Source organism: Bubalus bubalis, chromosome 8 (genome assembly GCF_019923935.1).
Source record: "Bubalus bubalis isolate 160015118507 breed Murrah chromosome 8, NDDB_SH_1, whole genome shotgun sequence".
NCBI lineage: Eukaryota > Metazoa > Chordata > Mammalia > Artiodactyla > Bovidae > Bubalus > Bubalus bubalis.
The window spans coordinates 87,360,129-87,375,315 of record NC_059164.1 but is presented as its reverse complement, the minus strand read 5'-3'; the positions used below and the strand labels follow the sequence as shown (position 1 = coordinate 87,375,315).

General features: G+C 37.4%; 1 protein-coding gene and 1 non-coding gene across 3 annotated transcripts in view; one reads left to right on the top strand and one right to left on the bottom strand.

The window, feature by feature from the left end:
- IQUB (IQ motif and ubiquitin domain containing) overlaps window positions 1–15,187 on the top strand; it is a 75,887-nt gene that overhangs the window by 16,780 nt on the left and 43,920 nt on the right. For both annotated transcript variants that reach the window (XM_044946834.2, XM_025291448.3), the window contains exon 7: window positions 10,438–10,648. In XM_044946834.2, coding sequence (XP_044802769.2) covers window positions 10,438–10,648 — 211 coding nt within the window. The remainder of the gene's footprint in view (window positions 1–10,437; window positions 10,649–15,187) is intronic.
- On the bottom strand, window positions 8,702–8,764 carry LOC112586684. The gene has a single exon (XR_003111177.1). It is a non-coding gene; the product is annotated as a U7 small nuclear RNA (small nuclear RNA).

The window sequence follows — 15,187 nt, the reverse complement described above, 5'->3', positions numbered from 1 at the left end:
ACTCTTTATGACCCTATGGACTATAGTCTGCCAGGCTTCTCTGTCCATGGGATTCTCCAGGCAAGAATACTGGAGTGGGTTGATCCAGAATACTGGCTCCTCCTGTCTTCCCAACCCAGGGATTGAACTCCCGTCTTAAAACCACCTGTGTTGGAGAGTGTTTTTTTTTTTTTCTTACCACTAGCGCCACCTGGAAAGCCCAGTGTGAGTCAAGTTTTATTGCTACTAAAAAGCAGTCACTGTCTCCAGTCACACCCCGAGATAAGGAACCAGAATCCTAAATGTTCCTAATCCTTCCCTTTCCTTTGGTAAATCCCTTTTCTTTTTATTAGCTTTGTTCTCTCTGTCGCTTGGCTTCAATCTTCTGTCCTTTGGCCTGAACCCTCTGACATTTGAATCACCTATATGGAACTTTCCAAACTAATAGATCAATTGGATATGAAAATCAATTTTATCTGATATTAATAAAGTCACTCCAATCACTTTTATATTATTGTTTATATGATCTGTTTTTCTTTTTTTATCCTTTTGCATTCAATCTATTTGAGGCTTTGAATCTAGAGTATATTTCTTTTAGAGAGCATATAATTGGATCATGTTTCTTTATCCAATCTGAAAGTCTCTGCCTTTTGATTGGACTGTTTAATAAATTTATATTTATAATGTGACTATTGATAAGACTAGAGTATATCAGCCATTTTGGTATTTGTTTTCTATATGCTGTGTGGCTCTCTGGTTCCCCTGTTCATTTAGTGCCTTCTTTTATGTTAAATAAGTGTTTTCTAGTACTATCTTAATTCTTTTTTTTTTAATTAAAATTTTCATTTTCCATACAATGTGTACTTTTTAAAAAAGTGTACAATTCAGTGATTAAAAAATTTTTTTTACTATGGAAATAGAGTTATGCAACCATTACCACATCAATTTTAGAATATTCTCATCATCCTAGAGAGCTTCCCTGGTGACTCAGTGGTAAAGAATCCACCTGCCAATGCAGGAGATGCGACTTTGATCCATGGGTTGGGAACATCCCCAGGAGAAGGAAATGGCAACCCACTCCAATATTCTTGCCTGGAGAATCCCATGAACAGAGGAGACTGGTGGGCTATAGTCCATGGGGTTGCAAAAGAGTCAGACACAACTTAGTGACTAAACAGCCCATCATCCTAGAAAGAAAGACCACATCTAACAGTAGCCAGACCCTGTTTCCCCAGTCCTTTCTGCTTTAGACAACCACTCATATACTCTCTGCCTCTGTTGATTTGCCCATTCTGGATATTTCATATGCATGTAATCATACAATGTATAGTCTCCATGTTGCAACACGTATAGCTCAGATGGTAAAGAATCTGCCGGCAATACAGGAGACCCGGGTTCAATCCTGGGTCAGGAAAATCCCCTGGAGAAGAAAATGGCAATCCACTCCCGTATTCTTGCCATGGATAGAGGAGCTTGGTGGGCTACAGTCCATGGGGTCGCAAAGATTCAGACATGACTAGAGACTAACACACGCACATATGTACCCAATTGTATATACCTACTGTAGGTAGGTCAATATATATATACCACATTTTGTTTATCCATTTTTCAGTTGATGGACATTTGATTTTTTTCCACCTTTTGGCTATTAGGAATAAAACTGCTATAATCATTCACATAAAAATTTTTATACGGATATGTATTTTCATTTCTCCTGGGTATATGCCTAGGAATGTAACTGCTAGATCAATTGGTAATTCCCTGTAACTTTTTGAGGAACTTCCAGGCTGTTTTCCAAAGCAGTTTCACCATATTTATGTCCCACCATCAGTGTGTAAGGATTCTAGTTTCTCCATATCCTTATCAACACTTTTGGATTATTGCCATCCTAGTGAGTTTAAAGTGGTATCTCATTGTGGTTTTGATTTGCATACCCTGTGGCTAATGATACAGAATATTTTTCATGTACTTATAAGCAACTTGCATATATACTTTTAGGAGAAATGTATATTCAGATACTTTGCCCAATTTTAATTAAGTTTTTTTCATTACTGCTTTATTGTTTAAGAATTTAAAAAAATCATTTGCTAAGTGGTTGCTCCAAGTGTAATTTAGGCATTAGAATATATATCTCATTTTATAGCAACATACTTCATATTAATACTAACTGAAATTCAATAAAAATTGAAACTTTGCTTCAATAGAACTCTGTTTATCCCTTCTTTGTTCTATCTGTGCTATCATCATACAAACATGTATATTCTTTGTATGTTCAAAGTCTTATAATTCCTTTTATAATTATTGTTTTTATGCAGTTGACTTTTATTTTTTAAGTTTTAAATGTATATATTTGTTTAAACATGCTTATTAAAAATAAGAAAAGCAAATAGCAATCACCTGCATCTCACTTGAGTTAAAATTAACATTTTATATCATTTTCTTTCAGTTTGAAGACTTTCCTGTATATTTAAGTACACTGGTTTAGTTGATGGTTTTTCCAAATGGCATTGCATGCTAAGTTGTGTCTGACTCTTTGCAGCCCTATGAACTGTAGCCTGCCAGGCTCCTTTATCCATGGGATTCTCCAGGCAAGAATATTCCTGACCCAGGGGTCAAACCTGCATCTCATGTCTCCTGCGATGGCAGGCAGTTCTTTACCACTTGCGCCACCTGGGAAGCCTTGCAAATGGCATTAATTATTAAAAAAAAGAAGCAGAAAATTTCTCACTCAGATTTTTCTTTTTCTTACTTTCAATTGGGAGATAATTATGCATGGAATTTTAAAGAAGTTTCTTGCACACATAGCACTATATCATAAACATTTCTCTACCTTTTCTTTTTTATTATAAATGATTTAATGGCATTATATTATGCCACAATATAAACAGTGTAATTACTTTGTTTTGTAGGACATATAGACATGTTTTAATGCTCTACAAATTGTAGTGTGCATTTAAAAAATACTTAGAGATGTTAGAAGTTGAATTACTAGGAGAAAAATGATGACTTTTTTAAAGTCTTAAGATATTTCCAGTGTTTTTCAGAAATATTGTACCAAATTATATGACCAGAAACCATTCCGTGCTGACTTCATAGTGAAGTGAAGTGAAGTTGCTCAGTTGTGTCCAACTCTTTGCGACCCCATGGAGGAGTCTATCACACTCCTCTGTCCATGGGATTTTCCAGGCAAGGGTACTGGAGTACCCTTCATAGTAGCACATAACATTTAAAATTTTTTGTCTCCTTATAGATATTACATATGTTTTTATATTTTATCTCAACCTATCAATCATACTTACTTTATGATGTCTTTATTGTAAAATTTATTATTAATAATATTCCCTTTTATGGTTTTTGCATTTTATATATTGTTATAGAAGGCTGCATCACCCAATAGTCATAAATATAACTTTGTTTTAAAGTTTGTGTGTATTTGTGTACACACAAATTAGTGTATCTGTATTTTTAAAAATTGACATCTTTACCCTATTAAACATTTGGAATTTCAGTTAAACATGACATATGAAGCAGATACATTTTATCTGTGTTACCTCCTAGCATCATTTTGCTTCAGTAAAAAGAATTGAAAGCAGTGATTTTGTTTTTTGTGTGACAAGAAGCCTGGATCTAGACTGCTATTCTAGCCCAATTAGCCCATGACCTTGAGAGATGAGCTTTTACTGTGTCTGTTGACTCATTGCACTGAGGGAGACTGCTCACCAGGGGGACCACGGGGCTAACTTTGTAGCTGACTTTATCAGTGCCTGAAGTTATTTCAGCCTGAATAATTTTTATTTTTTCAGTCGAAACTAATTTTCACAAAAGGAGAAGATGGAGCTATTTTAGAGTTTTGGGGAGGAGTGACGTTTTGGTGAAATTTAAGTGATACAGTATTTTGATATAGTGTTTTGGTATAAAACAAAGTTGTGTGTAGATGGATCAATGTCACGTCTGGACTGAGACATGGACCAGAGTCCTGTTGCTTTCATAACAAAGTTAGGAGGGAGATATGGGATGTTGTTTCTTCTCTGAAGTTCAGCACGTTGGTTGTGAATCAAGGCTGCTTCTTTCTGTCAAAATAATGTAGATCCCCCAGGCAAGAGTGGGATGTTTCATCCTTAGTGATCTAATTTCAGACAGCAAAGTTTGTGATAGAGTATGATTTTAGGAAACAAAGTTTCTCAGAATAAGAAAATCATAGTCACTCAAAGAAGGGGTTTGTTATGACATTTTATAACTGCAGAGTGTCCTTGGGAGAAATATTATTTCCTATTAACTTTGTAGCTGACTTTACATGTGCTTGGTATTTGAGCTCGATAGATTCTTATTTTCTCAGTCCGAACTAATTATTAATTTTTGGCTGTATGAGGCCTGGCTGGTGGCTCTGTGATGTCATTAGGAACCTGAACTCCTGTTACCTTTCCACTCCATTAATCCTATTATTGCTTCCCAGACAGCACAGTGGTAAAAAATCCACCTGCCGATGTAGGAGATGCAAGAGACATGGGTTTGATCCCTGGGTTGGGAAGGTCCTCTGGAGTAGGAAATGGCAACCCATTCAAGTATTCTTGCCTGGAAGATTCCATGGACAGAGGAGCTTGGAGGCCCCAGTCCATGGGGTCACAAAGAGTCAGACACAATGGAATGCATGCGCACGTGTGCATGCACACACACACACACACACCTTATTATCATGAGCTTGTTACTATTGTGATGATAAAATTATTTATCAACCTTCAGCATAATGTCTGCATCTGCAAGAAGAAGGGAAAAGTCATGGAGCATGTCTCATGGAGGCCATTCAGCAATTTTCCTCTGAAAGCCAGTGATTCAAGTTATAGCTCATTGGCCTGAACTGGGTCATGTGACTGACCATGTTGGGAGAATGTGATAATTACATTTTTAAAGATTTAGGTTGTTGCTCCTGAGTAAGATTGAGGTTTATATGGAAATAGGAGAGAAAAGCTGTTAGGCTTTCTCTACGGGTTTTCACTCCAACACTTTTCAGACTCCGATAAAGTGGTATTAAAGGAATAAGAAAATTATAAACATACAGGAACAAAGAATAGAAGAGAGAACAGTAAATGTCAGTCGATTTTTTAAAGTTATATAAAGCAGATGGAGAAGTGTTAACTTGACTTACTTGAGCAGAGAAAGTGAAAATCTAAATGCCTGCCAAGGGGATGGCATCAAAAACCAAATTAATTTGTCCCATAGAATCTTGAAAGTGAATTGGAGGTTCTGTGCAAGAGAGAATTGAGATGTGAGCTGTAGACAGAGGGATTGGTTAAAAGCCAGTGTAAGGAGTAAATTTCCATTTAATAAATTCTACCATCTTGATTGATTCCTTTCTATTTTTTGTCATGTTTATTTTATTCTTGAACTTCTAATACTAAGGTAAATGCTTAGTATTTATTTTAAATCTTTCTTGTTGTGAATAAGATTATATTATGTGTGACTACTGATATTTCTCTAGTCATTCCTTCCATTCATATCATTTTGCTTTTTATTTATTTATTCTTGATTGTTTATTACCTTTTTTGATTTGACTTAGTGACTTAGTTTACTAACTTTTTTGATTTGACTAAACTTTTCATGTTTTTGTTCTTTAATAGTTTAGAAATAGGTATTTTGTTTCTATTTTTTTAGTGGCTATTCATAAAATTTTTTAATGCACTTAAAATTTTTATGAAAAGTGAAAGTGTTGGTCGCTCAGTCGTGTCTAACTTGTTGCAACCCCATGGACTGTAGCCTGCCTGGGTCCTCTGTCCATGGAATTCTCCAGGCAAGAATACTGGAGTGGATAGCCATTCCCTTCTCTAGTCGATCTTTCCAACACAAGATCAAACCCAGGTCTCCTGCATTACAGGCAGATTCTTTACTATCTGAGCCACCAGGGAAGCCCTGATTTTTTATACCAAATGCATACTTAATTGGGCTGTATATTTTTTTCCATGAATAAGTCAAGGACCCTAGCTGACTTTTTTTCATTTCTTTATCCTCCTCCTTCACTCTTCCCATTCAGTGAGGGTTGATATTGGAATTACAATTATATATATCATTATAATTTACTGTATAATTATGACTTCAGATTATTCTTATATATTTACATTGCTATTATATATGATTTTTTCAAATAATAAAGGTTATAGCTTAAAACTTTTTTGAAAGTTTTTGTTCACTTCTTTAATTTTTCATCTTCAACTTATTGTTCTTCTTAGTGCATATTCTCTAGTAATTATTTCAGAGATTATTATGCATTTGAGGTGAACCATGTAAGTCCTATTGAATTAACCTCATTTTGGGTTTTAGTTTGAGTGGGTATAGTAGGTTAGATTCAAACTCATTTTCAGAATTATTTTCTTTTATACCTTTGTAGCAGTTTTTGATTAAAACAGGTACAAAGATAGTGTATTTGATGGAAATGGGATTCTCAGTTCTTTGTTTCCTCTTTGTGGAAGCTTTTAGGATTTTAATCTGTAGGCCTCCCCATGGCTCAGTGGGTAAAGTATTCGCCTGTGATGCAGGAGACACAGGTTTGATTCCTGGGTTAGGAAGAACCCCCAGAAAAGGAAATGGCAACCCATTCCAGTATTCTTGCCTGAAGAATCCCATGGACAGAGGAACTTGGAGGGCTACAGTCTATGGGGTCGCAAAGAGTTGGATATGACTGAATGAGCACGAAGTAATCTTATTGCGATATGCTTTTGATCTGGTGATGGTTCCTTTCTGTCTGGGTCTTTCTTTAGTTTGGTGAAATATTCTTCTATTATATTTTGAACTCTTTCTCTAATACAACTTTTCTTGTTCTGTCTGAAACTTGTATCAGACATATTTTGGAACGTCTGCATTTATCTTCCATGTTTCTCAATTTTCCTCCATTCTTTCTAATTTTTGCAGTCTTTCACCCTGTGTTCTAAAAGATTTTCTTGCCTAAGTTTCTTGCTTACTGATTCCCTCTTAGACTCCACATATTCTGCAGATTAGCAGAATAAACTTCTATTAATAGTTATTGGCTGATACTCATTCTTCTCATTGTAGTAAATCTTTAGCTGGGCATGAGACTAGAACAGGCTTCCCATTTGAAGCTAATGATAAAGAATCCACCTGCCAGTGTAGGAGACACAAGATATGCAGATTCAGTTGCTGGGTTGGGAAGATCCCCTGGAGGAGGAAATGGCAACCCACTCCAGTATTCTTGCCTGGAGAATCCCATGGACAGAGGAGCCTGGCAGGCTGTAGTCCATGGGGTCACAAAGAATTGGACACGACTGAGCACAGCACAGCACAGCACAAAAGAGGCCATAACATTGAAAACTACATTTTACAACCTCTTTTCTATGTTGATGAGGCCTGGGGAAAGAAATGGGAGTGGAAATGATGTGTGCCCCTTCTGGATACTGCTCTTGAAGTGATTGGGTTGCAGTCCTTTTGTCTTTTCCCCCTTTCGACAGGCTAGAAGATGAGGATAAGTTGACCAACCCCTAAGATATTCAAGGAGGAAGCCACCTGTAATATTAACACAGAGCTTCCTACTGGCCCTAAACCGTTTGCCAATCTAGGCCCAATCCCTAGATTATCACATGAGAAGGGAAAAACTGCTGTTAAACAACTGGGTCTTAGTATTTTTAATAAGTTCAATAAGTTTAATAGCCCCCAACCTGAACTCACTATACTGATTTTTCTTTTTTTAATTTCAAAAAATAAACTTTGGTCACAGTTTTTTGTTACTTCCTTTTTGTTGATTCAATGGCCTTTCCTTTCCCTCTGAAAATGTTAACTCTGTCTAGTCTGGTCTTGTTTTTTGTTTCATTTTACTCTTTAAGGATGGTTCTAAACCTTTAGCAGGCATCAGAACATCTGGAAAATGTGTGAATATACAGAATCCATGCCTACCCCAGAGTTTCCTATTCAGTAACTCTGGGGTGGGGCCCGAGAATTTTTTTTTCTAACAATTTTCCAGTTTCTGCTGCTGCTGGTACTCTGGTCACCATACTTTGAGAACCTTCGTTTTAGTGATTCTCTTGCACACAAATGTAATATCTTCTACATTAAATGAAGAACCTTTTATTTTGTTGTTTCCTTTCAAATCTTTGTCTATTCTTGGAGGTGTACTACAGAGTATTTGAAATTCCTGATGTCCAGTGTGTTATAACATATTTCTTTACTGTAGCCTAACTAACCCCAGTGGGTTTAGGGGATTGGCAAGGCTTAATTCTGGAAGGCATCTAGTTTTCCGGAGAGGAGGCTTGTATTCATCCTGGGTGTCACCAGCCTTCTGGGATACTAACCACTCTTGTGTGTGCTGGTCACTTGGTTGTGTTCAACTCGTCACAACCCCGTTGACGGTATCCCACCAGGCTCCTCTGTCCATGGAATTCTCAAGAATACTGGAGTGGGTAGCCATTCCCTTCTCCAGGCGATCTTCCAGACTCAGGGATCGAACTCACATCTCCTTCATTGCAGGTAGAGTCTTTACCATCCGAGCCACCAAGAAGCCCACTCTTTCTTAACTTAGAGGCAAATACCTCTGGTGATCTTTGTCTGAGTTGCTTTAGAGGAGCCTGTCTCTTTTGCATTTATCAAGCAGTCATCTTTTTAGTTGCCCTTCTCCTCACAGGATCCACCAGTTCTGGGATTGAAACATTTTAGAGACACTTTTTGTAGCTAGCCTCTCCAGTACATAATTAGGCTGTAGATACCTTCAGTGTTTTCTCTCCGTGGGGGATTTTCCAGTACAGATTGGAAATCCTGTTAGAAAAATTCTAAAAGAGCCATAACACTAATTCCTTCTTCAATTTATTCCACTTGTCTCCTTTCTTAAAGGGATTTTTTTCACAGTTTCTGTTCTGTTGGAGGACTCCTTCAGTATGATCCAGTGTCTTTACTGATTTCTGCTTCTATAATTTTTATGTAATTATTAGGGATTAGGATGAGGGGAAAGGATGTGTCAGCCTATTCTCTACCCTCAGTCTTGATCTAGCCTCTCTATATTTTACTTTTTTTTTAATGAGTTTAAGGCAATGGCACCCCACTCCTGTACTCTTGCCTGGAAAATCCCATGGACAGAGGAGCCTGGTGGGCTGCAGTCCATGGGGTCTTGAAGAGTCGGACACGACTGAGCGACTTCACTTTCACTTTTCACTTTCATGCATTGGAGGAGGAAATGGCAACCCACTCCAGTGTTCTTGCCTGGAGAATCCCAGGGACAGGGGAGCCTGGTGGGCTGCCGTCTATGGGGTTGCACAGAGTCGGACACGACTGAAGTGACTTAGCAGTAGCAGCAGTAAATAAAAAACAAAAACTCTCACTTATGTCACAAGTGTTTTAGACTCTAGTACTATACTGTATCTCCAGACATATATATTTTTCTCACAGTTTAATAAATACATGTTTGCTTTGGTGGTTTCCACGTGTAACTTATGTGCTGTGTGGCTGTGTGCTAAGTCACTTCAGTCGTGTCTGACTCTTTGCAACTGCGTGGACTGTAGCTTGCCAGGCTCCTCTGTCCATGGGATTCTCCAGGCAAGAATACTGGAGTGGGTTGCCCTGCCCTCCCCAGGGGATCTTCCTGACCCAGGAATTGAATGCATGTCTCTCAGGTCGCCTGTATTGACAGGTGGTTTCTTTACCACTAGCGCCACCTAGGAAGCCCTGCTATGTGGTTGTTGTTCAGTCGCTCAGTCATGTCTGACTCTTTGTGACCCCATGGACTGTAGCACACCAGGTCTTCCTGTCCCTCACCACCTTCCAGAGCTTGCTCAAACTCATGTCCATTGAGTTGGTGATGCCATCCAACGATCTTGTCCTCGGTCATCCCCTTCTCCTCGTGCCCTCAATATTTCCTAGCATCAGGGTTTTTTCCAATGAGTCAGTTCTTTGCATCAGGTGGCCAAAGTATTGGAGTGTCAGCTTCAGCATCAGTCCTTCCAGTGAAGATCCAGGATTGATTTCCTTTAGGATTGCTCCATTTTTAAAAGATATGAGTCTAAGCTAATAACAAGAAAAACTAGAGATAAATTAATATTCATAACAAGAGTAGTATTTATTGAGGACCTGTGGTGTACCAGGCTTGAGCTAAGCACTTATATGCATAATACTGTTATTATTACTCTTTTGCAGATGAGGGTACTAAATCAGAGATGGCAGGTAACTTACCAAAAATTAACTAACTAGTGAGTAGTAGGAAGAGGGAAGATTTAAACTAATTTTTGTTCCAGAGTCTGTGTACTTAACATCATACTAACTATCTCCTATGAAGGTATACCTGCTACTAGATTTCAAAGTCAGATAGCTGTTGTATTTCTGTTAGAATGTATGTGAGAATTTATGGCATAGAGCTAAAGCTGGACACTCAGTATTTTTTAGTAGTTGTTGAATTGCAATAGAAATAATCACTGTTTCTTTTCCTTGTCTAATAAGGTTGACCATATTTTATTTTCTTTAATTTAACTATAGATAATTGTGATACAGACTTACTACAGACGATGGCATGCTAAAGTTGTGGTAGAGGATTTAAGGAGACAGAAAATGTTCAGGTTGCAGTGGGAAGCAGAGGAAGAACACAGGAAGATAAGAGAAAAAGAAGAGTGGATGAAACTGGATTATTACCGGAGGCATAATCCTCAAACAAAAGAAGATTTTGAACTTCTTTATAATGCACTAGAACGTAAGTTTGAAATAGGCTTTGCATAAAATATTAATTTTTCATTAGTAGGAAAAACGAGTTTACTAAAGACAAAAGGAAGACCTTGTTATTTTAAGAAGTTGGGGAATCTGGACTAGAAAATTTTAAAATATGAATAGTGTCTTAGATTTGGGACAGGAATTAAGGTCGGAGTAAAATTGAAAATGCTTTTATATTAACAAAAGATAAACCTATTTAGTTTTAGTGTATTATCTCATTTGATCCTTATCCCTGTGAGACAAAAAGAGAAAGTATTATCCAGTCTGATTCTCTTAATGGTCTTAGAAATCTGTGAACTCAGAGTTGACCTGTCTTGAAGCCCTCAGTCCAGCACCCTGCCTCTGATTCTCCTCTTTAGAGGAGATACCTTTTTTATTCCCCTCTACAATGAATATAAATATTAATATGTATGTGTGTATACACATACATAGGGCTTCCTAGGTGGCACTAACAGTAAAGAAACCACCTGCAATGAAGGAGATGTAAGAGACACGGGTTTGATTCCTGTGTGTGAAGAAGTCCTGGAGGAGGGCATGACAACCCACTCCAGTATTCTTGCCTGGAGAATCCCATGGACCGAAGAGCCTGGTGGGTAACAGTCCATAAGGCTGCAGAGAGTTGGACACAACTGGTGACTCAGCACACACACACACACACACACACACACACACACACACATATGTATTGTCTGCACGTTGGATTTTTATGGCTTATTTCTTCCACAGGATGTGTGCTAGTCTTGACACAGTTAAAAAGCCTCAGTTATTTGTACAAGCCAATCGCTCCCTACTTTGGGCAGGATACACTATTTTTCTTGAAGCCTTTTCTCAGTGCCCAGCTTCTAATCTCATCTTAAATGTCACCTACACAAAGGCTTCTGTGACAGACAATAGATCTTGGATATCCAAATTATCATATCATGGTTCTCATTGCACCCCCAATTTTACTTTATAATACCACAATTTGTAACAATACATTTTTTAATGTTAATTTTTACCACTGGATTGTCAGCTCCATAAGCAAATGACTCATTTTTTTTTTTTTTGATGATCTCTTTTTTTGTACTTACCTCAACAAATATTGGTAGAATGATTAAATGAATGAATGAGGGGGAACCCATGGATGTAGCAATTCAGCTGTCTCTAGCTTCTGCTTTCCCAGGAGTACCTCTAAAATGGAAGTAACCAGAAGAGTTATTTATTACCTTAGATACTGGAAAGTAAAGTTGTGCTCTTGGGATAATAGATAAGAATTAAAAAAATTAAAAATAGCTGCGTTTTTTTTTTTTTTTAGTTGAACACAACCTTTTTATCTAAAGAAATAATAGTTTGACATGTCTGTAATTGCTCATAATACCAACTTCAAGAAAATTTTCATACTGTCACTTTGTTTCTTTATATATTGTGTGTTTGTGGATGTTATTATGTGTTCTGTTACTCATGTCATCCTTTCCTTTCTAATCGAATACAATTTTAGGTGTCAGATGTTGAGTCTATTTAAGTAGCTCTATGGTACTGTGCTATTTCCTGAAGATGAAACAATTAAACACCAGGTTTAAAAAAGCAATAGTATTAATACATCTGTCTCTTTTATAACGTGCAAAATTGAATGGCTTTGGGAATGTGACAGTATTTGGAGGTAACAGTTAAACTTGCTACTGAGGTTTCTGTGTCTGCTTTCCCCTTCTCCTAATCACTGACCTCTGCAAATACTGTTTTATTTTAAATGTCACTTCTATTTCCATCTTGTCTCAGATGAAAGCAAAGTTTGTTTCTTAGTGTTAATAGTTAAATAGTGAGCATTGCTTGCAAGTTGTCTGTAAAGGTCTTATTGACAAGTACAGAAGTAAAGTTGGATTATAGCAGAGCTCTATTTAAATAATATTCTAAATTTATATGGATAGACCAAAAGTATCATTGTTATCTTGTTTGGTTAACAGGCAACTGTGTAAACTAGTGGAAAATATGCTTAATGAGATTCTACCTTTTCTACTTATTAATGGTATTTACTTGGTCAAGTTACTCCTTTCTCTTAAGCCTCAGTTTCTTTATCTATAAAAGGACTTAATAATTTCTGGCATATATACTTCAGAGGGCTTTATAAATGAAAAATACAAAATATTACATTTATGAGAGTACTTAAAAATACAAAGATATATACATGTGTAAGTTACTGTTATACAGTAAATAATTTTATATAAATTTTCTAAATTAAAGAAGAACAGAGATATTTTATATGGCTAAAATGGCAACCCACGCCAGTATTCTTGCCTGGAGAATTCCATGGATAGAGGAGCCTGGCGGGCTATAGTCAATGGGTTTGCAAGAGTTGGACACGACTTAGATGATTTATATGGAAGAAAATGAAAATGGAATTTCTTACACAAAAAGAGACATCTTTTAGTTTTCTTCTAGGCCTAAAATTCTGAATAAGAACTTCAAGAATAATATTGTTAAAGTTCTGCTTTTGGGGGGGAATTAAAATTCTGGTTCACAAGCTAAGTAATTTATAATAATAATTTTCATTCTATATTCTTTACTCCGGTCTTTGAAACTGTTGCCCTCTTGTGGTTCATAGTAACAATTGCATAGTTTTGTAAAACTGATAATAAAGTTTAACTTTTTCTCCAGATAACCTGCTCCTCAGTAATAAAAGCAAAATAAGTCAATATAGGAGAATGATTTTAACTATGTAAGATAATATGCTATATCAAAGACAAGACTATCTTCAGGCAACGTTTGATTTTATTTCTTTTATATAGCAGTGTGTTGCGGGTGACTTCTTTTGTTATCTGAACTGTCACTGTCAGCTCAGACTTGTAGACATCATCCTGAGGAAATTAACAGCGTGGCTTGTGCTGAGATCTTTTCCTTGCCCCGTGATTCTCTGTACATACTGTTCTCTTAACTGTCCATGTCCATACTTTAGGGCGCCAGATAGGACCTTGCTCATTAGGTCTAGGCAATGTTTGTTGAATTGACTTTTCTACCCTTTGGTGATAGAAGAAAGGTCCGAAGCTGTAAAGAGCAATATTGCATAGGAACCTGGAATGTCAGGTCCATGAATCAAGGCAAATTGGAAGTGGTCAAATACAAGTGGCAAGAGTGAACGTTGACATTCTAAAAACCCGCGAACTAAAATGGACTGGAATGGCTGAATTAACTCAGAATGACCATTATATTTACTACTGTGGGCAGGAATCCCCTAGAAGAAATGGAGTAGCCATCATAGTCAACAAAAGAGTCCAAAATGCAGTACTTGGATGCAATCTCAAAAATGACAGATGATCTCTGTTTGTTTCCAAGGCAAACCATTCAGTATCAGGGTAATCCAAGTCTATGCCCCAACCAGTAATGCTGAAGAAGCTGAAATTGAATGGTTCTATGAAGACCTACAAGACCTTTTAGAACTAACACCCAAAAAAAGATGTCCTTTTCATTATAGGGGACTGGAATGCAAAAGTAGGAAGTCAAGAAACACCTGGAGTAACAGGCAGATTTGGCCTTGGAGTATGGAATGAAGCAGGGAAAAGGCTAATAGAGTTTTGCCAAGAGAATTCACTGGTTGTAGCAAACATGCTCTTCCAACAACACAAGAGAAGACTCTACACATGGACATCCCTAGATGGCCAACACCAAAATCAGGTTGATGATATTCTTTGCAATCAAAGATGGAGAAGCTCTATACAGTCAGCAAAAACAAGACTGGGAGCTGACTGTGGCTCAGATCATGAACTCCTTATTGCCAAATTCAGACTGAAATTGAAGAAAGTGGGGAAAACCACTAGACCATTCAGGTATGACCTAAACAAATCCCTTATGATTATACAGTGGAAGGGAGAAATAGATTTAAGGGACTAGATCTGATAGATAGAGTGCCTGATGAACTATGGACAGAGGTTTGTGACATTGTACAGGAGACAGGGATCAAGACCATCCCCATGGAAAAGAAATGCAAAAAAGCAAAACAGCTGTCTGAGGAGGCCTTACAAATAGCTGTGAAAAGAAGAGAAATGAAAAGCAAAGGAGAAAAGGAAAGATATAAGCATCTGAATGCAGAGTTCCAAAGAATTGCAAGAAGAGATAAGAAAGCCTTCCTCAGCGATCAATGCAAAGAAATAGAGGAAAACAACAGAATGGGAAAGACTAGAGATCTCTTCAAGAAAATTAGAGATACCAAGGGAACATTTCATGCAAAGATGGGCCCGATAAAGGACAGAAATCGTATGGACCTACAGAAGCAGAAGATATTAAGAAGACATGGCAAGAATACACAGAAGAACTGTGCAAAAAAGATCTTCATGACCAAGATAATCACGATGGTGTGATCACTCACCTAGAGCCAGACACCCTGGAATGTGAAGTCAAGTGGGCCTTAGAAAGCATCACTACGAACAAAGCTAGGGGAGGTGATGGAATTCCAGTTGAGCCATTTCAAACCCTGAAAGATGATGCTGTGAAAGTGCTGCAGTCAATATGCCAGCAAATTTGGAAAACTCAGCAGTGGCCACAGGACTGGAAA